The following is a 26,135-nucleotide window of genomic DNA, read 5'->3' as shown; positions in this document are numbered from 1 at the left end:
CATTGTGATAGAAATAACCCGGCACTCAACTTAATGCTGTGAGAGGTTTATTGTGGTAACCAAAAACGTTTCGGTCCTAGTTCAGGACCTTCATCAGTTACGTTCTAGTTGGTGGTTTTAATAGGTATTGTGTCAAAGAGCACAATATAACCTGCGTCAATCAGTGCCCTTTAAAGGGAACCTGTCACCCCCAAAATCGAAGGTGAGCTAAGCCCACCAGCATCAGGGGCTTATCTACAGCATTCTGTAATGCAGTAGATAAGCCCCCGATGTATCCTGAAAGATGAGAAAAAGAGGTTAGATTATACTCATCCAGGGGCGGTCCCGCTGTGGTTCTGGTCCGATGGGCGTCGCGGTCCGGTCCGGGGCCTCCTATCTTCTTACGATGACGTCCTCTTCTTGTCTTCCTGCCGCGGCTTCGGCGCAGGCGTTCTTTATCGGCCCTGTTGAGGGCAGAGCAAAGTACTGCAGTGCGCAGGTACAGGGAAAGGTCAGAGAGGCCCGGCACCTGCGCACTGCAGTACTTTGCTCTGCCCTCACCAGGACAGATAAAGTACACCTGCACCGGAGCCGCAGCGTGAATACAAGAAGAGGACGTCGTCGTAAGAAGATGGGAGGCCCCGGACCGGACTGCGACGCCCATCGGACCAGAACCGGACCGGGACCGCCCCTGGGTGAGTATAATCTAACCTCTTTTTCTCATCTTTCAGGATACATCGAGGGCTTATCTACAGCATTCCAGAATGCTGTAGATAAGCCCCTGATGCTGGTGGGCTTAGCTCACCTTCGATTTTGGGGGTGACAGGTTCCCTTTAAGTAGTCGTATATGGAGTTAGGGTAGGCTTGTGCGGCGTGTGAGTCTGTGCCCAGACATGGTGTCTCTGATGAGCGGGGGACACCGTATCTGGACACAGACTCACACGCCGCACAAGCCTACCCTAACTCCATACACAGCTACTTAAAGGCCACTCATTGACGCAGGTTATATTGCGCTCTTTGACACAATACCTAATAAAACCACCAACTAGTACGTAACTGATGAAGGTCCTGAACTAGGACCGAAACGTTTTTGGGTACTACAATAAACCTCTCACAGCATTAAGTTGAGTGCCGGGATATTTATGTATGGTGTAGGAACCTACCTTGGCACCACATATAGTAGTGCACACGTCTCTATTGCTCTTATTTCATTGTGATGTCTTCTCTGACAGGGGGCTCCTCCAGTAGTGGGGTCCTGGTGCGATTACTCCCCCTACATTCTGTATAGCTGATTGTACAGGTCGCATTGTGATAATAGGATTTACTCGGGCACAGCTTTATATGAGATTCTATTCTACACACTGTCTGTATATCACACGCTTTCTATTTTACTGTTTTGCTTGGGTGATTGGACTCTATACATTATACATGGAGAAGTTTCATTGGTAATTTACTGGCAGCTGAAATAATTCCATCAAAAGTGTATTGCAATAAATGTAATACAGCAATATTGTATTGCTAGCCTGTCAAATCCCCGCCATTGCAGTGTTCTCTGCAGTTTTTACTGTATGAGGATATTCCACCTTCCGTATGTGACCGCTGCAGCCAACCACCGACCTCCGTGGTACAGTATATCGTATGAGATTAATGAGGCCAGCAGTGACTGTCTGCATTGAGGATATTCCACATACCATATGTGACCGCTGCAGCCAAACACTGACCTCCGTGGTACAGTAATGAGGCCAGTGACTGTCTGCAGTGAAGAATCTGTAATTAAGCATTGGATTGATAGCAATGGAACGGTGGTGAATTCATCAAGTCATTTTTTTCTTGTTTTATCACATCTGCCTTGTTCATTTTTTCACAACTTGCAAAAACCTGCAATAGAAACAAAGTAGAAAAATAATGGACATAGTACTGTCACAGTACAGAAAAAACCTCTGCACACCATATCATTACACCCCTCATTGAATCTTTAGACGTTAACATCGATCCATAGGATAGTTGATAACATTGTATCAGCACAAGTATGTGATTTGTATACTTCTGGCCACATTCCGACTAGACATGCTCAATTCATGTTCATTGAGTGAGGCCATGTCTAGTTGGCAAGTGACCGCATGTATGTAAATCGCTGGCACTAGAGAATTCTGATAGTGTTCAGTTCGCACTGTGAGAATTCAGAAGTCTGCAGTCACAAAGAATGACTGCAGACTCATCACAAACCTGGACATCCCCTTTAGGCTACGTTCAGATTAGCGTTGCGCGCCGCTGCGTCGGCGACGCAACGCACGACGCACGAAAAAACGCGTGCAAACGCACGCAAAAACGCTGCGTTTTGCGACGCGTGCGTCGTTTTTTTGACGAAATCGGACGCAAGAAAAATGCAACTTGTTGCATTTTCTTGCGTCCGACGCTAGCGTCAAAAACGACGCACGTGTCGGAAAACGCAACAAGAAAAACGCATGCGTCCCCCATGTAAAACATAGGGGCGCATGACGCGTGCGTCGCCGCTGCATTTCCCGACGCAGCGTCGGGAAACGCTAATCTGAACGTAGCCTTAATGCTCCTAACATAAATAAAAACATGAGAATTAGTATCACAAATAACATTTATATTCAGATAATAGATGACCAATAAAAATACCAATAAAACCCACTAAAAAGAGCGACTAGGGCAGGGTGGAGACACAATTAATAAAGCATATTAATATTCCATAAGTCCATAATGTAAAGGCCTGGACAATCATACAATATCAATCACTATATGGAAGCTCAATACAATAGAATAAATATGTTACACTACATGAAAGGTCAATGCATTAAGATGGATATAATTAGAACACTGAACAGGCTTCAAGGTATATACAGTCAAATAATTAGTCAAAGTAATAATGATAATAAGCCAACCATTCAAGATTACTGCATATAGCCCCCTCACACAAGCACTTCAGCAAATGCAAAAAATAGTCCATACCAACCATATGCCATTATGTAAACCACACTGCCCAGCTTATCAAGGAGCGCTTCATGCACAGCTTCTTCAGGGGGTCTTAAAAAATGTTGTAATAAAGATTAAAATAAATTTGATATACTTTGTTCTATATGATTCATTATTCTACTTGATGGTGATAGTCTTATTATAATATAGTATGCTTTTGGTACTCCTAAGAAAAATGATCTGATTGATATTAACATGGGTTCATATTTCCAATTTTTGGTAACTTATAACCTTATAGATGAGATTGTCTCTGATTGGAGTTGTTCTCTTTCTTTTCATCATCTTCTCTATACTCCATGATGACTTTTTTTCACCCACGTCTCTGCAGACTTCCATCTTCTTCTCCGGTCTTCTGCAGCACATCCCCACACGATACCCTTAAAAATAGCAGTGTCATTATAATTCACCTGAATAAAAATATCTGCCCTTCGCTGATTCCCTGAATAAATAATTACCCCTCACTATATTCTCTGCACAAAATAGGACCCACACACTTACCCTCTTATGGTACATGTCCTCCACACATCCCTCTCCTTTCCATACTGGGCCCCCTCTTCACACTGTCCTCTCACACTGTGCCCCCCCTATAGGGCCTAGTCTCTCTATTGTGCCTTCTCTTCACATTCACCATACTACGTCTGCACCCATACCCCCATACTGTTTCCTTATACATGCCCCCATTTCCCTCTTGCTCCTCATACTGTGTCTTCAAACTTGTCCCGCTCGCCATATTGTGTCTGCACCTGTCCCTTCCTTGTTCCCCAAACTGTGTCTTCAAACCTGAGCCTGGGGCAGATGCCTCGCCTACTTCCCCCCAGATGTGCCTCTGAACATATGTAATGGTAATAATTTTCAGAGAGATACTTCCTTTTTGGAACAATTTCAAGGGTGCCAACACTTTTGCCCATGATTGTACCTTTGTGGCCTCAGTCTGAAAATACACTGCCCTCAAACAAAATAATTGTCATGTTGTAAAATACTCTTCAGATGCCTACATAATTAGTATTGTGGTCTGGCATGTCGCCAGTCCTCAACAATTGTGAAGCTGCAGCGCAGGTACAATGTAACGCGGCCTCCGTCAGGTGCAGAGCCTCTTACAATACTCAGAAGGCCGCACTCATGTTTGTATGTAGGACACAATACTGCTGACAGCACACATTTCCCAGCATTGTCTTAGTAGCGCTGTGGCAATGAAGGATTGGTTGATGTTTGCATTTAGCTAAAGTTACTGCCAGCAGGATGTAAACCATCTTCCCGTCAGCTGTTTTGACCTGTTCAGGATTTGCCTATTGCTGATCTGTGCAGGAATCCATGTCCGCAATGCAGGGAATTTTCCCCAGACTTCTTGCCAAACAGTATCAAACAGGAGCGGGAACTTCACTGATAAGAAATAATTGTTTTTCAAAAATAATAGGGTTTCATAACTTTAAAAAGGTTTCCACTACATTATTTCAGTGTAGACATTGGCCCATGGTGGCCTTAAATAAAACAATAAAGCAGACACTCATTCACCAAACCTACACTATTCCCCCACGAGGCTAGCCTTTCCTGCCTGTCTTGCTTCCTTTTTTCAAACTGGAGAATTCACATGACAGCTACAGCCAATCAGCATCTACTGACTGGCTGCAGCGGTGTAGTTAGCCGGAAGAGAGAGCACAGGGGAGACAGGGATAAAAAATTAATGTTAGATCCAGCTCATTGCTGCTCGATGTGCACAAATCAGTCCAGCTTGTCGGGGATTAATATCGGGGCGTGGACAGGGCTTGTCACGCTCCAAGCAACCCAGAAGCAGTTCAATGAATGGATTCAAAATCCAGCACTCAGTTGTTAAAAAACGTAATCCAAGCTCCAAACTATTATAATTCCATTGTGTGATCACAGTTCTCTTTTGTGCTGTGAATTGGGGTATATAAGTGTCTCAATCAAATCACCTTAAAGCACCACTCCAGCTGAGGGTTGTTTTCCCCAGCACTGGAGTGGCGCTTTAATCTTAAGCCTCCTGTCCCCGATCATATACTCACCCTCCAGCGTCTTCACAGATTTTTAGGTGATGCGCCGGTCCCCCTGCGCCGAAGCTGCAACACAAGAGCGCAATGCAAGTCTATGAGAGCCAGAAAGAGGCCAGAACACGGCTCTCATACGCTTGTATTGTAAAGTAACCTCTGCGCCGCTCCATGAAACACTGGAGCTGCGGACAGGTCACTTTTGCCAGAGACCGACGGGAGCAGTGGTGAAAACGGATGAAAACGCCGGAAGGTGATTATTAGACAGGGGACATTTAAAGCACCACTGTGATTGGTTGTGGTTCAATGTAAAAAAAACGCTGGAGTGGTGCTTTAACGGCATCATAAAGAGTTAAAAGTCAAATGTTTCACATGTGATATTTGTTTAAATAATTTTGCTGAATGTTTTGAAAGGTTTGTGTGTTAGTCTTATGTATCTATGATAAAGAGTCAGATCGACTTGAAACTCGTGAGTTTACATAAGCCTTTATTATTTTTAATGGAATTTTAATTTTTAGATTCTGGAATACATTGTGCTGGATTTTGAATCGATTAAAGGGAAACAAGGGTCTAGTTTGAGATAAGATGAAGGAGCCCATAAGCCTCATACAAAGCTCAATTACCTACCATTCCTACAGAACCAACAGAACTAAAGGAAACAATTTGGGAGGACAATGGCCGCCATTAGGCACAGGGAACACAGATTTATACTAATTCTTTTGAACTCAATGAAATTGATACATTTATAATAATGTTATGCTGCATAGGATTTATTTGAGATAATGATTATATAATTTATTATATTTAAAACTACCCTTTATTCCAGGGAACTGACATTTTCCAAGTATATTTCTAAGGCTATGTTCCCATGGTCAGGAAACATAGCACTTTGGACGCAGCAGATACCCCACTCCGCCCAAAGCGCCGCCCCCTGTTGTACGCGCGGTGTTCATTGAGCACATGCAGAATCACCGCATCGTATACATAGACCGGGTTATTTATCTTGTAGAGACGGAGCGTCTCCACAAGATAAATAGACGTGCTGCGGTCTGGAAAGACGCGCCGCATGTCCAGTTATGCAGGGTCGCCAGATGTGGCCCTGGACGCATAGTGGAGACGGGATTTCATAAAATCCCCTCCACTATGCCGTAACATCTGGACGCTGCGGCTTGGACACTGCGGCTGTACGCAGCGTCCAATCCGCAGCAAATCCTGATGTATTACGTCACATGGAAACATACCCTAAAGGTGATATTGACATGAAATTCTCACCAGATGTCAGTAATAACCCATCCAATCCACACGGGCAAAGAAATCAAACCATAGATGTCTATAAATTATGTGTAATAATGAAAAAGGAAAAAAGTATTGAAAACCTGAAGAAAGTAGCAAAAAGCAATGGAAAGTCATGACACCAGCTGACATCTATCAGTGATTAGAGAATTTCATGTCAATAAAGAAATATAAAATTATTTATATTGGAAAAAGAGTAAAAACTTACTCATCTATGCTATATTTTCTGTTTTTCTCTTTCTCTTCTGTGTGCTCTCCGTTCTCTATGGACAGAACACTGACCCATGGAGCTTAATGAAGCACAACCATGAAGATTTGTTTCAATAAATCTGTGTGACGGCGGTAGGTAAGTATATTAACACATACACACTATATTATATACACATATACACAGGTTTATTTAAAATAAAATCTTTATAGGGGTTCTTTAATAGAACCATTCACAGGCAAAAAATGTTCACTGCTCTGTATGCATTTAAACTCAACACATATCATCTCATCCAATTTTGCAGATCAGACTCGCCCATTTAAGTCTATGGAGATATGTAAAAAAAAGTAATGCTAAATGGTAATAGATTGGAGCAAGAAAGACTATCAGAAGTGACAATGGAATTGAATGTGTGAATACAGCCGTAGGGTTCTTTCACACAACAATATTTTTGGTATTACTATCTATTACTTATTACTTTGGTGTACTAACTGTTATTTTTTGGTGGGGTAGAACATGGACCCATTAAAATTTATGTGCCTTTTCACATATCTGATACATAACCGATAGTCCGCAAAAAAACCCTAGAGACTACTAGTCCTACTTTGCTCCATGTAGCTGATCAAACGTGCCAATGGAAGTCAATAGCTCTAGCCTTGTGAAAAAAAAGAGAGAACACGGATGTCATCCTCATGGGTAGGAGAAGCTAAGAAATGTTTTGCACGAAAATTGATGCATAAAGAATAGTGACGAGCGAGCGTGCTCGGATAAGGTGTTATAGACCATGCTCGTGTCCTATTTGAGCATTTTTGGTATGCTCGAAAAAATGCTCGAGTTGCCACGGCTGCATGTGTCAAGGCTGTTCGACAGCTGCAACACATGCAGGGATTTCCTGTTTGTTACATAATCCCTGCATTTGTTGAGGCTGTCGAACAGCCATGAGACATGTAGCCACCGGGACTGGAGCATTTTTTCCAACGTGCTGAAACTACTCGATTAGGATACGAGCGTGCTTGATGACACTTTATTTAAGCACGCTTGCTCATCACTAATAAAGAAAAACTAAAAACTGACACATGGACCAAAAATGGATCCAGCACACTGAAAGAAAACACAGACTGTTCTTCACGTATGAGAAAAAAAACGAACACGTGAAACTGGGCTTAGTTTGTGCGATAGACCAAACAAACAGTGTATGTCTTCTTCTTGATAGTCCCCAGATGGCCCTCACTTATAATGTAAGGAAGCTTGGCACTACTGTACTGAATGGAGAAATGTGGAATTTTTATTATTAGGCCGGGTTCAGAAACACTTATGATTCCTGAAGCAAGTTTTGCTAAAAAAAATGTGTTGGGTTCATTTGAGTTTAATAAATGTTGTGTGCACATTCACTAAGTTAGTGGGGTCCATCAGTTGCTGCTGGGGTCAGTCGTGCAATGGTGCAATGGATCTATGATGTGAACAGAATCCTAATATACAGGTTTTCCTTATACTCGTAGTACTAATATTACTGTAGCACTATACAGAAATTCAACCACATCAGGCCACTGTGTAAGAACAGTTCAATGTCCCCTGGCTCCCTAATAAAAGAGGAGCTGATCATCTGCTCACCAGATGTTCAGAACCAAAGCCTTCTGCCTCAATGAGGAGCAGACCGGGGGCCACGGCAGGCCAGTAAATACTTTGTTAATTGTCTATTGAAAGCTTTTTATAATTTTATCACATCTTTTTTATAAGCTCAGCAACAAGCTGATGGTTGTACCATCGAATACCTTATATAAACTGATCACACGAGTGACATTATACATAGGAGCTCTGTATATAGCATATAGTGTACAAGTACCATAATGTTCACCAATGACGTTATGCACAGGAGATCTGTATATAGTGTCAATGCACAGGTAATATAGTGACTACCTGTGACATTATACACAGGAGCTCTGCATGTAGGGTATAATGTACAGGTAATATAGTGACTACCTGTGACAATATACACAGAAGCTCTGTATATAGTGTCAGTGTATAGGTAATACAGTGATCACCTGTGACATTATAGACAGGAGGTCTGTATATAGTGTCAGTGTACAGGTAATACAGTGATCATCAGTGACATTATACCCAGGAGCTCTGTATATAGTGTCAGTGTACAGTTAATGCAGTGATCATCAGTCACATTATGCACAAGAGCTCTATATATAGTGTATAGTGTACAGGTAATACAGTGATCACCAGTGAAATAATACACAGAAGCTCTGTATATAGTATACAGGAAATACAGTGATCACCAGTGACATTATACTCAGTAGCTATGTATAAAGTATATAGTGTAAATGTACAGGTAACACATTGACTCACCAGTGATGTCTCTATTTGAAGTCCTTCATCTTTGCTTTTCTTCTTCATCTGGCACAGACCACCATCACTTATTCCAGTCAGGACTCGTCTCTGCAAAAAATAACACACGGTTATCTAGAGCACATTCCCCACTTTTCCCCCAAGTTCTACACTACGCTAGATGATGAAAAAGCGACATAGTGCTACCCTGCACAGTAACAGGACTTAATTGGTCATTTGCTCTACCCCACCTTTAATTCATCATTTGCTCCCCAACCTCTGTCTCAATTCATCATGATTTACTCTCCCCCATCCGCAATACATCATAATTTGCTGTCCCTCATCCTCAATACAGCATCATTTGCTCAACCCACACACCCAGTTCATCATTATTTTTGCTCACCCACCCTCAATACATCATCATTTACTGTTCCCATCCCTCACCCTCTAATCATCATTTAAAGTTCCCCATCCCCCACACTCAATTCATGATTTGCGCTCCCCCACCTCAATACATCATCATTTGCTGTCCTCTATCCCCCACCATCAATTCATCATTTGCTCCCAACACCCATTTAATTCATTTTTTTCTTTAAGTTTTTCATACTTACCTCTCATACAATCCCCTGAAGCTCCACTTCCGGTTTCTAGCGTGTGTATATGCGATTCGCGTAGGCGCCGTTACCAGCATGTCACGGAAGAAGTGAAGGGAGCTCCCTTGGAGCAGGCTGCCATTCTGATTTGATGGCCGTGGAGCTCCAGGAAAGCTCCCTTCGCCGTGATGTGCGCCGCAACCCACCCCTGCCCCTGGGACAGCTATGCCGTTTTTGCAATGCTGTGCACTATATTCATTATTTGTGGTGATTTTGCGGAGCTTTTTCAGGCAGATTCCAGGTCGGAATTAGATTGACATAGACACCATATGTACATACCTTTAGACTATGATCAAACCGAGTTTTGTAAAGTTCCTTAAGCAGATTCTCACAAAATACTCCTAAAAAAACTCATGGAAAATGCTTCTAGTTCATTTCTAAGGCTGGTTTCACACTAGCGTTCAGCAGGGCTACAGATGGCAGCCATCTTCCTCTGTGAAGCCCCACCCACTGCCACGCCTCTTCCTTCAGCTCCGCCTACGTTGGCATGCGTCCTGCGTACCCTTTCTTTAAAGGGACACTGTCACCTGAATTTGGAGGGAACAATCTTCAGCCATGGAGGCGGGGTTTTTGGGTGTTTGATTCACCCTTTCCTTACCTGCTGGCTGCAATATTGGATTGAAGTTCATTATCTGTCCTCCATAGTACACACCTGCGCAAGGCAAGATTGGCTTGTGCAGGCATGTACTACGGGGGACAGAGAATTAACTTCAATCCAATATTGCAGCCAGCATGCAGCCAGCGGGTAAGGAAAGGGTGAATCAAAAACCCCAAAACCCCGCCTCCATGGCTGAAGATTGTTCCCTCCAAATTCAGGTGACAGTGTCCCTTTAACATTGGGTACGTAGGCCATGCGGATGTATGCGGATGCCTCTGCATGCGTCGTTTTCATGCTGCGCCGTCCTGAGTCGAACACAACATGTTGCATTTTGTTGCGGTCGGCGCAGCGTGAAAACAACGCATGCAGAGGGATCCGCATACATCCGCATGGCCTGTGTACCCAATGTTAAAGATAGGGTATGCCGAACACTAGTGTGAAACTAGCCTAAGGGAAATCCATTTTGCTGTGCATATAGGTTTTTTCTGGCTGATGCTGCCTGAAAAAGCACTGCAAAACTACCACAAGAAATGGATATAATGCACAGCAATGGGTGACATTGCTGTGCACATGTTCTGTCTTATGTAACTTTTTTAAACTGTTTCATGGTTCGGAAACCCTGAAGTGATTAAAAGAAGTAACAAGTTTATTTTGGGGGGCTTCCTATGGCAGCTGCCATCTATAATAGAAAATAAAGGAAAAACATCCCAGCGGTAAGGCTGTGTGCACACGTTGCGTTTTTTTTGCGGTTCTTCCCGATAAGAACGCTATAAAACCGCAAAAAAAAAAAACGCATACAATAAGCATCCCATCATTTAGAATGAATTCCGCATGTTTTGTGCACATGATGCGTTTTTTTCCGCGAAAAAAACGCATCGCGGCAAAAAACGCAGCATGTTCATTAATTTTCCGTTTTTTTTTTTTGCGGATTTCCCACTCCAAAATGCATTGGGAAGTGTCCGGAAAAAAACGCGGCAAAAACGCGGCAAAACCGCAGCAAAATCGTGGCAAAAACGCATGCGGTTTTCTTGTGGATTTCTTGCAGAAAATGTCCAGAATTCTCAGGAATTTTCTGCGAGAAATCCTGAACGTGTGCACATAGCCTGAAGATGCCACGAAAATGACCAAAAGATGGTGGAAATTCAAAAAACAAGGCTTTGTCCAATCAAAACGCTGCAAAGAACACTTCAGGAAAGAACTTCCAAAACTCTTCAAAATGGCTCGCAAAAACTCCCCCAAAAAAGGAGTGTTTCCTGAACAAAAAAATCAAGCATGAACATAACCTTAGGGGTGGTCACAAGCTATGCGTTTCCTAGTGGAAATTGCTCAGGAAATACTATTTTTCTTTGAGGAGATTTTGGAAGGTTTTTTTTCCATTTTTTGGAGTGGTTTTGAAAACATTTTTCCTGAAGCCTTTTTCTTTTTTTTGCAGTCTTGATTGGTCAGTTTAAACTTTGATCTGAGTGTGATCAGAGTGTCTCAGGCCATAGAAATCAGACTCGGATGTCATGCCAGTGCCGTCCAGTGGTTTCCATGGACTCATTGACTTGCGTGGCCGAGTGACATCCGAATAATGGATCATACTCAGACATAAAGGGATTATTTTCCTCGGACTGAAAAAATCGGACACGTGCACGGCCCTATAGAATAACATTGGTCCGAGTGCGATTCTGTGTTTTGTGGAATCGCACTTGGACTGCGGCTTAGATTAATTGGCCCCAAAGACTTTGATTTGAGGGGACCCTGCTCAGCCCCCCTGTAGTTTCAGAGGTACGGGAAGGGTTGTGCTTAGATCAGGCTAAAGTCGGCAAAATGTATTGAATATTGATTTTAAACAATATCCATAAATAAAAAATAGGGGGTCCACAATAGGATATGTATATATTTGATGTACTGGAGTAGAAATATTTGCTGCATAAAACAAATTACATAATATTGGGCATATTTGCAGCGGGGCCAGTGGACTCCATAATTATCCAACTTTTTGCTAAAACTTGTGTAGTGTGAGAAAAAGGAGGCGAAACTTGTGAAGTGGGCAACGTGTCTCATATCAATAGGCAAGAGCACTGAAACGTTGTGTGAAGCCCACCGGGCACCACTATGGCGCATGCTCCACTAACGTTACGTAGCGGCGCACTGATCGGAGACGTGCCAGGGTTAATAATTCAATACGACTCATTTATCAAAAGCATCAAAAAGAGAAAATGGCTTTGTTGCCCACAGCAACCAATCAGAGTTCAGCTTTCATTTTTAAAACAGCTCTGGTTAAATGAAAGCTGTGCTGTGATTGGTTGCCAGGGGCAACAAAGACTGGACAGTTGTGATAAATCTGCTTTGTGCCAGGCCCTGTCACACAGTGCTGCTGTGCTATAAACACCAGCCTCAGCATTATTAGTCCTGCTGGAACTTGTTGTACCCTGTCTGGTTCCGGGGCACGAAGAGTAAAACCCAATCACAGACTTCTCCCTAGCAACAGCAGCAGCAGCAGCAGCAACAGCCGCCGTGCGTGATTCCTCTACGGCGCATGCGCACCCCGGGGCTGACAGCGAGAGAGCGGCAACACCGGGGGAAAGGAAGATGGCGGACGGTAGCGGCAAACTGAAGGGGCTGCGGGAGCAGATGGGTAAGAGACGGCACCCCTTCTACTGCAGGAGGCTGTATATGGGGCGGAGGAGGGAGAGAAGGCGGCGGGAGGGAAGGGGAGCTGCTGTGGTGGGCTGGAGGCTGTGGGAGGACGTGGCCTGTCATGGAGGGAGCGCTCAGGAGGGGCTTTCCTGGCCTGTTACCCCGGGGGTCCTGCGGGGAAGTGGAGGACGTGTCCCACACCGCTGCCTCTTATCTGTGTCCTGAGTCAGGGGAAGTGATTGGAGCGTCAGGTGACTCATGTGGGGAACTACAAGTGCCAGCATGCCCCTGCTAGCTGAGGAGCCTCCAGTACTTCTTCTGGTGTACAAGTGTGTTATGTGGGCACAGATCAGTGCCATGGGGCACAGCTCAGAGTGTGGGCAGAATGCTGACCGAAACTTTCCACCAATCACGTGCCCTGAGCTGGAAAACGGGGGTCTGTGTGATGTGTGAGGGTCCGAATGGTAAGATCCCAAGAAGGGTGGTCCTGTGTCACCCGAGTCATGATTAGTGCCCTATTCACCCCTATGGCAGCAGTAGACCACCACCGCTCACATCCACGTAGAAGACCCCTGTTTTCAGGATGAGTGGGGGGATCTGAGTGCTCGGACGCCGTCATGTAGGTGATAAGTGCTGGCAGAATAAACCGTCTAGGTTCTGTTCACATGTTGCAGATTCCCACCTTGTAATATCTGTTCCATTTTACTATAATCTCATCCGCTGTGTGCAGAATCCTGGCAGTAAGTGGCTGCGGCGTTCTCTGTTGTGAGTATGGAATTGTTTTCTTACTGATTAGACCATTCATTTCAGTGGGGACCCTAAACCCTACAGGTTATACTATAGACCAGGCACTGTTTTGTTGAGTTTTTTTTTTGCAGAAAATAAACGTATAAAAGGACAAAGACTAAGTTTGGAAAATATGCAAATATTTGGGCTGCAGCAACTGGGGTATTTCAGTAAACTCTTCAGCAGTTGAGCAGTGTGAGGATCTGGGTTTAGCCGCTGGGCTCGGTCAGGGTTTAGCCGCTGGGCTCGGTCAGGGTTTAGCCGCTGGGCTCGGTCAGGGTTTAGCCGCTGGGCTCGGTCAGGGTTTAGCCGCTGGGCTCGGTCAGGGTTTAGCCGCTGGGCTCGGTCAGGGTTTAGCCGCTGGGCTCGGTCAGGGTTTAGCCGCTGGGCTCGGTCAGGGTTTAGCCGCTGGGCTCGGTCAGGGTTTAGCCGCTGGGCTCGGTCAGGGTTTAGCCGCTGGGCTCGGTCAGGGTTTAGCCGCTGGGCTCGGTCAGGGTTTAGCCGCTGGGCTCGGTCAGGGTTTAGCCGCTGGGCTCGGTCAGGGTTTAGCCGCTGGGCTCGGTCAGGGTTTAGCCGCTGGGCTCGGTCAGGGTTTAGCCGCTGGGCTCGGTCAGGGTTTAGCCGCTGGGCTCGGTCAGGGTTTAGCCGCTGGGCTCGGCCAGGGTTTAGCCGCTGGGCTCGGCCAGGGTTTAGCCGCTGGGCTCGGTCAGGGTTTAGCCGCTGGGCTCGGTCAGGGTTTAGCCGCTGGGCTCGGTCAGGGTGCTGCTGATTCCTCATCAGTGTTATTGTACGTGTGTTCTCAGTGTTTATCATGGACAGCACACGTTTCTATGCTAGTTCACATTTCAGAACCATGGACTCATGCGGATCATAATCTTCAACAAATAAGTGTATGGTCCTCCAAAAAAAAATGGACATCACTCCGATTCCATCCAGATGCGTCCAATTTTCACAGACTGGTAAACTGGAGAAGGTGGAGAAACGTTTTCTTTCTCACATAGGAGATAAACTGATGTAACGGGGATCACACTCCGAAATCACTGCTGAAACGTGGTCAGTTTTTCTCCTATGAACTGAGGTGTGAATGAGGCCTTACGTATGTTAGCTTGGCTCAGTGTGTGCAGAGAGGTAAATCACTGCTAGAACTTATCTTCCCAGAGATTAAAACGATCTGAAGCTGAAATTCGGCATGCCGTACCTTTCTTTTCCCCAGCACTAGGGTTGAGCGACCTTGACTTTTTTTTTCGACTCAAAAGTCGAGTCGAGTGAAATCGGCCGATTATGGCGAAAAGTCGAGGATCGACCGAAACCCAATGCAAATCCAATGGGTCTCTCTCTTTCTCTTTCTCTTTTGAAAATGAACGATCCGTTTCGCTCAACCCTACCCAGCACCATTGTAGTGGATAGTCTGGACGCACCATAAACATACCCATGGCCGATCCACCATAATTGGGGGCTTTGGACAACTTTTCCCTTGTGTGTAGTCACTGTTAGGACTTTCGGATGCTGTATTGTCCCCACCTATCTCTACAGGTCTACTGATGCGGTCATCATTTGGCATGGAAAGCTGTGGTGGTCAAAGCTCAACTCAATAGAACCACGAGGGTCCGCATTTTGTTGTATTTCTAGTCAGAAACTGACCTTCCAGATAAACTGAGTGACACATAATAATGGCTTCCATTATATCTCTGCCGAGTCGTCATCCAGCTCTTGAGTGGAGAAATGTAAAACCAAAGACGTGACGGGTGTGAGGCCTGTGCTTGGTGCAGGGTTACAGCATTGGATGTATGGCCGTTGTTTGCAGATCTGCACACTGTCGGGTGTGCACACGGGCAGGGACGGTCATATGAGCGCACACAAGACGTCTGGGCAGCTTCCTCCCATAGCTGGGAACCAAAGCTCTGCATACAGTGAGGCCGACTTCCTTTCTGTCACCGTGTGGAGCACAAATGTGACAGTCATTCCATTTCCGGGGCTTTTATGGGTTTCCTATGCCCGGCTACTACTGCTCCGGCGCTTCCTCCATGGTTGTATTGTTTAGGACACTTGGTAAAATATTATTACATTACTGCAGAACAGTATAGGAGATGTTTAGTACTGTGCCAGAGGAGTCATGACATAAGTTTCTACTGTGTTTAGGCATTTTCAGAATTAGTGCTGCGAAGCTCTGTGGACGCTGGTATCATGGGTTCTTGTAGGTGTGTAAATGGACACTAGATCCTGAGTGGGTTTGCTACAAACTGTGCATGTGTGGCATGATTTTGTTGGGGTGTAAGGCAGATTTCACCCTTTCAGGTTCTGAGATCCTCGGTCTGATCCAGGCCCTCTCCCCACTGGCCCACAAGGAATTCTTCACCTTCTACACATTTAAACCAAATACATTCCTTGCATTTCATAGAATTGCATCATTTTCTTTTCATAATATGAATGCCGTTATCAATGGAAAAGATGGTATTGCCCTCAAAAGGAATCTATCGGAACAATCCATCCCCCAGACTGTTTATATACTCATGTTATCCACACCTTCACTTCTGCAGTCTGTTGCTCACTTAATTAAAAATCACTGTTTTAATTCACATGCAAATGAAGGCTAAGTGCTCTAGGAGTGTCACAGCACTTCCCAAGCCTCTGCCTCCTTAGCCGTCCATGTTCCCCACCTAGTTCCACCTTCTTCTGTCTGTCAGGACTATGCTGTCAGTCAAACAGAGCAAGGTGGGTCTGGGTGGGAAAGCGCTATGGAGGCAGAAGCTTGGGGAGTGCCTTGATGGGCTCTGAGCACACACATTGTCTTTCAGAGAGCATCATGACCATATGAACAATTTGGAGAAGATGATGGGTCTGACAGATACTCTAAGAGATCTTCCTTTTAGGACATCAATAAGAGTGGGTTCACTTAGAGGTTTTTGAGCAGATTCTGTTCTGAAATCTAAATAACAAAAATTCAAATACTCATTAAATAGATGTCCTATTGATTTTAATGAGAACTGCTCAAAATAGCAGGGAGGGAGGGCAGGAATTAGCATCGGACATAGGATTTCTTGAAAGCCCCTGCTTTTTCCTGCAGAGGCTCCGCTGCTGCTTTTGTTGTCGTTCTTTATGGCGGCGCTCTGCCTCCGGCATCTTTCTCCTCTATCTTCTATAGAGAACAGGCAGATCCAAACAAAGCTACCCATGTGTATTGAATGAACATGTTACTTTCTGAACCCTGAAGCCGTTAAAGGGTATCAGTCATCAGGTTTTTGGTACCCCATCTGAGAGCAGCATAATGTAGTGGCATAGACCCTGATTCCAGCAATGTGTCATTTACGGAGCTGCTTGCCGTCATTTTGATAAAATCTCTGTTCAGCTCACTGAGTTCTGTGTACTCCGCTCACACATCTGATAGGCAGCTTTTTGCCTATGCAAAGTGTACACAGAAAACTGTCAATCAGTGGTTGCAGCGCGGTTATACAGAGCTCATGAACAGTTTACTAGTCCTCTAGTAGTAATTTCCTGCTGATAAAATCACTTTTCTTAATCAAACTACACTAAGCAGCCCAGTAAGTGGCACATCGATGGGATCATGGTCTCTGTTTCTACATTATGCTGCTCTCAGGCTAGTTGGCAAAAACCTGGTGTCCGATTCCCTTTTACAAGAATTGATCTAAGCCAGAACATGAGCACAGCAGTGTCGTGCTGTACTTTATGTCCTTTTTAATTTTTTTTTATTTTGAGTTTTTCAGGTGCAGTCTGCCTGGAAAATACTACAAGCACACATGCCCTCACCTAACCTGCATTTCACAATTTTTAATTTATTTATTTTTTAATGTACCTTAACTTTCTTGCCAGGAATGGATCCTAAAGCCAGAAGGTGCCTGTTAAGGTACCGTTACACTTAACGATTTACCAACGATCACAACCAGCGATACGACCTGGCCATGATCGTTGGTAAGTCGTCATGTGGTCGCTGGAGAGCTGTCACACAGACAGCCAGGTACGGACTGGGGATGAAATTCAGCCCTGGCATTTGAAATCACACAGGCCCATGTTGTCCCCGTCCCCAAGTACCAGATGGGGATATATTACTACTATTACCCTGGATGGAGGAAAGGAAGTTTTACTACAACACCAATATTTCTAATTATACCCACGGCCTGCTGGGGTAAGTGATGGAGTGACCGGCTTTGTGCTCCGTCACAACTGTTAGGCTACGTTCACACTAGCGTTGTGCGCCGCTGCGTCGGCGACACAACGCACGCAAAAACGCGGCAAAACGCACGCAAAAACGCTGCGTTTTGTGACTCATGCGTCGTTTTTTGCCGAAAATCGGACGCAAGAAAAATGCAACTTGTTGCGTTTTCTTGGTCCGACGCTTGCGGCAAAAAAGACACATGCGTCGCACAACGCAACAAACAAAAACGCATGCGTCCCCCATGTTAAATATAGGGGCGCATGACGCGTGCGTCGCCGCTGCGTCGCCCGACGCTAACCCGACGCACACTAGCATAACGCTAGTGTGAACGTAGCCTTAGCAGTATGGGTGTCTTGAGAACATTGATTCTGGCAACAACATAGTACACAAGGCAGCCCACAACCAGACCGGCCCTTCTGGCATTTACCAGAATTGCCAAATGGCCAATCCGGCCCTGCAGACAGCTCTCCAGCGACCAACGATGCCGTAGTCCCCGGGTAACCAGGGTAATCATCGGGTTACTAAGCGCAGGGCCGCGCTTAGTAACCCGATGTTTACCCTGGTTACCATTGTAAAAGTAAAAAAAAAAACACTACATACTTACATTCCTGTCGCGTCCCCTAGCGTCAGCTTCTCTGCACTGTGTAAGCGCTGGCCGGAAAGCAGAGTGGTGACGTCACCGCTGTGCTCTGCTTTACGGCCGGCCGGCGCTGACACTAGGGGACGCAGGGAAGCTGACGCTGAAGGACGCGACAGGAATGTAAGTATGTAGTGTTTTTTTTTTTTTTTACTTTTACAATGGTAACCAGGGTAAACAGGTTACTAAGCGCGGCCCTGCGCTTAGTAACCCGATGTTTACCCTGGTTACCAGTGAAGACATCGCTGAATCGGCATCACACACGTCGATTGACCAGCGACGAAATAAAGTCCTGACCATTCCCCAGCGACCAACGATCTCCCAGCAGGGGCCTGATCGTTGGTCGCTGTCACGCATAACGATTTCGTTAACGATATCGTTGCTACGCCACAAAAAGCAACAATATCGTTAACGATATCGTTATGTGTGACGGTACCTTAAGACAAGTTTTTTCCCCTTTTATTCCATTTGATTTGGCTTCAGAAACTATTAAAACATCACATGTGTGCCCCAGTTTGTTGCGGAAAGTTTGTCAATTATCTCAATCATCTGGAATAGCCCCATCTAGATGAGTGGAACTGATTAAAGGCTTACAAATTTCTGCAGCGTCAGTATTTATGTGACGCCGCATCCGTGTGCCGCTGTCCAAGGGCTGGCCTAGGAGACTGATGAGTGCGGGTCGGGTCGCAGCCTGTAAAATCACAAATCTTAAGTAAAGGATTTGTGAAGGTGACCTTAAAGTGGTTTCAAACAGCAATTTTATTTTAAAGACTAGATGGTGGCCCGATTCTAACGCATCGGGTATTCTAGAATATGTATATATGTATATAGCAGCCACATAGTATATAGCACAGGCCACGTAGTATATAGGAGCCATGTAGTATATAGCAGACAAGTACCACGTGGCCTGTGCTATATACTATGTGGCTGCTATATACATACATATTGTAGATTACCCGATGCGTTAATACAGGCCACGCAATATATAACAGTGGCCACGCAGTAGATAACACAGCCATGTACTATATAACACAGCCCATGCAGTATATAGCAGCCACACAGTATATAACACAGGCGACGTAGTATATAACACAGGCCACGCAGTGTATAGCAGCCACGTATATTACACAGCCCACGCAGTATATAGCAGCCACGTAGTATATAACACTGCCCACGCAGTATATAACAGTGGGCACGTAATATATAGTTCAGTACATCACACAGCCCACATAGTATATAACACTGCCTATGTAGTATACAGCACAGAGCCACGCGGTATCTAACACAGCCCATGTAGTATTTAGCAGTGTGGGCACCATATCCCTGTTAAAAAAAATAATTAAAATAAAAAAATAGTTATATACTCACCCCCTAGGGTCCAACGAAGCTCCGGCGACACACGCGCGGCTGCCGCCATCTTCCGTTTCCAGGATGAATTGCGAAATTACCCAGATGACTTAGCGGTCTCGCGAGACCGCTAAGTCTTCTGGGTAATTTCGCAATGCATCACCGGGAATGGAAGATGGCGGCAGGCGCGAGCGCATCATCAGACGACGGAGGGTGAGAATAGCAGGTTTTTTGTTTTTTTAATTATTTTTAACATTAGATCTTTTACTATTGATGCCGCATAGGCAGCATCAATAGTAAAAAGTTGGGGACACAAGGGTTAATAGCAGCGGTTACGGAGTGTGTTACCCGTGTCATAACGTGATCCGTTACCGCCGGCATTAACTCTGTGTGAGTGGTGACTGGAGGGGAGAATGTGGGCGCCGGGCACTGACTGCGGGGAGTAAGGAGCAGCCATTTTCTTCCGGACTGTGCCCGTCGCTGATTGGTCGTGGCAAAACAGCCACGACCAATCAGCGACTTGGATTTCCATGACAGACAGAGGCCGCGACCAATGAATATCTGTGACAGACAGACAGAAGGACAGACAGAAAGACGGAAGTGACCCTTAGACAATTATATAGTAGATGCCACTTTATTTTTCTTTTCTTTCCCTCCAAATTGTATTAAAAAGTAATGGGACATATAAAGGAATATAAAGGAAGTGGTATCTGTGAGTGAAACCACACAATATGGATGTGCTGCAGACTCCGTCCAGATTAGTGGTTGGGAAATCTGCATCTTATTACTGTAGCAGATGGAAAAAGTCTGTGTTGATTTTAACCCCTTCATGACCCAGCCTATTTTGACCTTAAAGACCTTGCCGTTTTTTGCAATTCTGACCAGTGTCCCTTTATGAGGTAATAACTCAGGAACGCTTCAACGGATCCTAGCGGTTCTGAGATTGTATTTTCGTGACATATTGGGCTTCATGTTAGTGGTAAATTTAGGTCAATAAATTATGCGTTTATTTGTGATAAAAACGGAAATTTGGCGAAAATTTTGAAAATTTCGCAATTTTCACATTTTGAATTTTTATTCTGTTAAACCAGAGAGATATGTGACACAAAATAGTTAATAAATAACATTTCCCACATGTTTACTTTACATCAGCACAATTTTGGAAACAAAATTTTTTTTTGTTAGGAAGTTATAAGGGTTAAAATTTGACCAGCGACTTGTCATTTTTACAACGAAATTTACAAAACCGTTTTTTTTAGGGACCACCTCACATTTGAAGTCAGTTTGAGGGGTCTATATGGCTGAAAATACCCAAAAGTGACACCATTCTAAAAACTGCACCCCTCAAGGTACTCAAAACCACATTCAAGAAGTTTATTAACCCTTCAGGTGCTTCACAGCAGCAGAAGCAACATGGAAGGAAAAAATGAACATTTAACTTTTTAGTCACAAAAATTATCTTTTAGCAACAATTTTTTTTATTTTCCCAATGGTAAAAGGAGAAACTGAACCACGAAAGTATTTGTCCTGAGTACGCTGATAGCTCATATGTGGGGGTAAACCACTGTTTGGGCACATGGTAAGGCTCGGAAGGGAAGGAGCGCCATTTGACTTTTTGAATGAAAAATTATTTCCATCGTTAGCGGACACCATGTCGCGTTTGGATAGCTCCTGTGTGCCTAAACATTGGCGCTCCCCCACAAGTGACCCCATTTTGGAAACTAGACCCCCCAAGGAACTTATTTAGATGCCTAGTGAGCACTTTAAACCCTCAGGTGCTTCACAAATTGATCTGTAAAAATGAAAAAGTACTTTTTTTTCACAAAAAAATTCTTTTCGCCTCAATTTTTTCATTTTCACATGGGCAGTAGGATAAAATGGATCATAAAATTTGTTGGGCAATTTCTCCCGAGTACGCCGATACCTCACATGTGGGGGTAAACCACTGTTTGGGCACTCGGCAGGGCTCGGAAGGGAAGGCGCGCCATTTGACTTTTTGAATGGAAAATTAGGTCCAATTGTTAGCGGACACCATGTCGCGTTTGGAGAGCCCCTGTGTGCCTAAACATTGGAGCTCCCCCACAAGTGACCCCATTTTGGAAACTAGACCCCCCAAGGAACTTATCTAAATGCATATTGAGCACTTTAAACCCCCAGGTGCTTCACAGAAGTTTATAATGCAGAGCCATGAAAATAAAAAATAATTTTTCTTTCCTCAAAAATGATTTTTTAGCCTGGAATTTCCTATTTTGCCAAGGATAATAGGAGAAATTGGACCCCAAATATTGTTGTCCAGTTTGTCCTGAGTAGGCTGATACCCCATATGTGGGGGTAAACCACTGTTTGGGCGCACGGCAGGGCTCGGAAGGGATGGCACGCCATTTGGCTTTTTAAATGGAAAATTAGCTCCAATCATTAGCGCACACCATGTCACGTTTGGAGAGCCCCTGTGTGCCTAAACATTGGAGATCCCCCAGAAATGACCCCATTTTGGAAACTAGACCCCCCAAGGAACTTATCTAAATGCATATTGAGCACTTTAAACCCCCAGGTACTTCACAGAAGTTTATAATGCAGAGCCATGAAAATAAAAAATAATTTTTCTTTCCTCAAAAATGATGTTTTAGCCTGCAATTTTTTATTTTCCCAAGGGTAACAGGAGAAATTGGACCCCATAAGTTGTTGTCCAGTTTCTCCTGAGTACGCTGATACCCCATGTGTGGGGGTAAACCACTGTTTGGGCACACGTCGGGGCTCAGAAGGGAAGTAGTGACGTTTTGAAATGCAGACTTTGATGGAATGCTCTGCGGGCGTCACGTTGCGTTTGCAGAGCCCCTGATGTGCCTAAACAGTAGAAACCCCCCACAAGTGACCCCATTTTAGAAACTAGACCCCCCAAGGAACTTATCTAAATATGTGGTGAGCACTTTGAACCCCCAAGTGCTTCACAGACGTTTACAACGCAGAGCCGTGAAAATAAAAAATCATTTTTCTTTCCTCAAAAATTTTGTTTTAGCAAGCATTTTTTTAGATTCACAAGGGTAACAGGAGAAATTGGACCCCAGTAATTGTTGTGCAGTTTATCCTGAGTATGCTGGTACCCCATATGTGGGGGTAAACCACTGTTTGGGCACACGTCAGGGCTCGGAAGTGAGGGAGCACCATTTGACTTTTTGAATATGAGATTGGCTGGAATCAATGGTGGCGCCATGTTGCGTTTGGAGACCCCTGATGTGCCTAAACAGTGGTAACCCCTCAATTCTACCTCCAACACTAACCCCCCCACACCCCTAACTCTAATCCCAACTGTAGCCATAACCCTAATCACAACCCTAATCACAACCCTAATTCCAACCCTAACCCTAAGGCTATGTGCCCACGTTGCGGATTCGTGTGAGATATTTCCGCACTATTTTTGAAAAATCCGCGGGTAAAAGGCACTGCGTTTTACCTGCGGATTTTCCGCGGATTTCCAGTGTTTTTTGTGCGGATTTCACCTGCGGATTCCTATTGAGGAACAGGTGTAAAACGCTGCGGAATCCGCACAAAGAATTGACATGCTGCGGAAAATACAACGCAGCGTTTCCGCGCGGTATTTTCTGCACCATGGGCACAGCGGATTTGGTTTTTCATATGTTTACATGGTACTGTACACCTGATGGAACCCTGCTGCGAATCCGCAGCGGCCAATCCGCAGCCAAATCCGCACCGTGTGCACATGGCCTAATTCTAAAGGTATGTGCACATGCTGCGGAAAAGCAGCAGTTTCCCATGAGCTTACAGTTCAATGTAAACCTACGGGAAACAAAAATCGCTGCACACATGCTGCGGAAAAACTGCACGGAAACGCAGCGGTTTACATTCCGCAGCATGTCACTTCTTTGTGCGGATTCCGCAGCGGTTTTACAACTGCTCCAATAGAAAATCGCAATTGTAAAACCGCAGTGAAATGTGCAGAAAAAACGCGGTAAATCCGCCATAAATCCGTAGCGGTTTAGCACTGCGGATTTATCAAATCCGCAGCGGAAAAATCCGCAGAGGACCAGAATACGTGTGCACATACCGAAACCCTAACCCTACCCCTAACCCTACCCCTAACCCTACCCCTAACCCTACCCCTAATCCTAACCCTACCCCTAATCCTAACCCTACCCCTAACCCTACCCCTAACCCTAACCCTATTCTAACATTAGTGGGAAAAAAAAATTTCTTTATTTTTTTATTGTCCCTACCTATGGGGGTGACAAAGGGGGGGGGGTCATTTATTATTTTTTTTTATTTTGATCACTGAGATAGATTATATCTCAGTGATCAAAATGCACTTTGGAACGAATCTGCCGGCCGGCAGATTCAGCGGGCGTACTGCGCATGCGCCCGCCATTTTGGAAGATGGCGGCGCCCAGGGAGAAGACGGACGGGACCCCGGCAGGATCGGTAAGTATGATGGGGGGGATCGGAGCACGGGGGGGGGGGGGGGGGAATCGGAGCGCGGCAGGCGTGGAACGGAGCACGGGGGGGCTGGAACGGAGCACGGGGGGGCTGGAACGGAGCACGGGGGGGGTGCATCGGAGTGCAGGGGGGGTGATTGGAGCACGGGGGGGTGATTGGAGCACGGGGGGAGCGGACAAGAGCACGGGGGGGAGCGGAGCACTGGACGGAGGGGAGCGGGAGCAGTGTACCGGCCAGATCGGGGGGCGATCGGTGGGGTGGGGTGGGGGCACACTAGTATTTCCAGCCATGGCCGATGATATTGCAGCATCGGCCATGGCTGGATTGTAATATTTCACCCGTTATAATGGGTGAAATATTACAAATCGCTCTGATTGGCAGTTTCACTTTCAACAGCCAATCAGAGCGATCGTAGCCACGAGGGGGTGAAGCCACCCCCCCTGGGCTAAACTACCACTCCCCCTGTCCCTGCAGATCGGGTGAAATGGGAGTTAACCCTTTCACCCGATCTGCAGGGACGCGATCTTTCCATGACGCCACATAGGCGTCATGGGTCGGATTGGCACCGACTTTCATGACGTCTACGTGGCGTCATGGGTCGGGAAGGGGTTAAATCTGTAATTTGTCGATTTGTAGTCCATATTTTCATAGCAGATTTTACTAATTGAAATGCATGAAATCTGCTCCAAAATCCACTTGAAAACTTGCACAATTTCCAGCAATTCTGGATTTGTAGCTAAAATTTTCAAACGTGCTTCGATTCAATCAGTTACCTTGATTGTTTTGGTTGTTGGATGAAACCGCCTGTGGAATGTGCACGCAGCATCTTTATCAGGCACAAACTGCCCGAAAAAAAAAGTAAAAAAAACAAACACTACATACTTACCTACCGCTGTCTGTCCCCGGCGCTGTGCTTCTCTGCTCTGGCTGTGAGCACAGCGGCCGGAAAGCAGAGCGGTGACGTCACCACCCTGCTTTCCGGCTGCCTGGCGCTCACAGCCAGAGCAGAGAAGCACAGCGCCGGGGACAGACAGCGGAAGGTAAGTATGTAGTGTTTGTTTTTTTTACTTTTAGGATGGTAACCAGGGTAAACATCGGGTTACTAAGCGCGGCCCTGCGCTTAGTAACCCGATGTTTACCCTGGTTACCGGCATCGTTGGTCGCTGGAGAGCGGTCTGTGTGACAGCTCTCCAGCGACCAAACAGCGACGCTGCAGCGATCCGGATCGTTGTCTGGATCGCTGCAGCGTCGTTTAGTGTGAAGGTACCTTAGCCTTACACTGTTTTCACACATTGCAGCGATGGTGAGGTTTTTTTGTCACAATTTCAATAAAACCAAAACTTTTTTGTACAGAATTTGAAAAGACCCTCATCTCAGCTACAATGTGTGAACTTCAGCTTAGCGTCGGAGACGTGTGAACAAGTCCTAGCTCCTTATAGTTATCACAAACACCTTGTCATTGTCTTATATCATTGTCTTATATCTGATGCTGTTACTTTATTACTTCAGATAATTCTTAGCTCTTTCCTCAATAAGAAGAAAAGTCATCACTTGAGGAAGAAAAGTTTTTTTATTTTTTATTAATGTCTATTACAAGATTAGCAAGAAGCCTGAAAGGTGCTTAAAATATAGATATAATGCACGTTCTGATCGACGTGGCTTTCAAATAGTCCTTTTGGCGCTGCTTGTGCTACCGTTTGTTGCCTCTATGAGCTAAGGGTCTAGGGGAGAATTTATTTATTTTTTTTTTTTTCAAACTTTTTTCATACATAATTCTGGGATGAAGAAAATATCTGGGTAAAGTTTGAGGCATGTAGAATTACAGTATAGGATCTTAGCAAGGCGAAAACAGAGGGTTTTTTTTAACGAGAAGTTAATTTCTTGGCATCACATTTTATCCAATTCCTTTAATGCTTTAATTAAGGTCTGTTTTACTTGGTCCATTTTCACTGGCAGTGCTTGCATCAGAAGTCTCTGGCAGTTGGGTCATGTTCTCCAATCCAACCGCCGTCCATATTTTACTCCATCCTTGTTTCCACCCTGGGCTTTGTG

General features: G+C 45.1%; 1 protein-coding gene across 11 annotated transcripts in view; it reads left to right on the top strand.

Moving 5' to 3' along the window:
• Positions 1 to 12,583: 12,583 nt before the first annotated feature.
• MAP7D3 (MAP7 domain containing 3) overlaps positions 12,584 to 26,135 on the top strand; it is a 120,947-nt gene continuing 107,395 nt past the window's right edge. For 10 of the 11 annotated variants that reach the window (XM_069746996.1, XM_069746994.1, XM_069746993.1 and 7 more), the window contains exon 1: positions 12,591 to 12,691. In XM_069746996.1, coding sequence (XP_069603097.1) covers positions 12,646 to 12,691 — 46 coding nt within the window. In that variant the 5' untranslated portion in view covers positions 12,591 to 12,645. Of the gene's footprint in view, positions 12,692 to 26,135 lie in introns of all 11 variants that reach the window. The other variant, XM_069746997.1, reaches the window with a different exon arrangement.

This window comes from Ranitomeya imitator, chromosome 2 (assembly GCF_032444005.1).
Source record: "Ranitomeya imitator isolate aRanImi1 chromosome 2, aRanImi1.pri, whole genome shotgun sequence".
Taxonomy (NCBI): Eukaryota; Metazoa; Chordata; class Amphibia; order Anura; family Dendrobatidae; genus Ranitomeya; species Ranitomeya imitator.
This window is presented reverse-complemented; position numbering and strand designations above follow the sequence as displayed.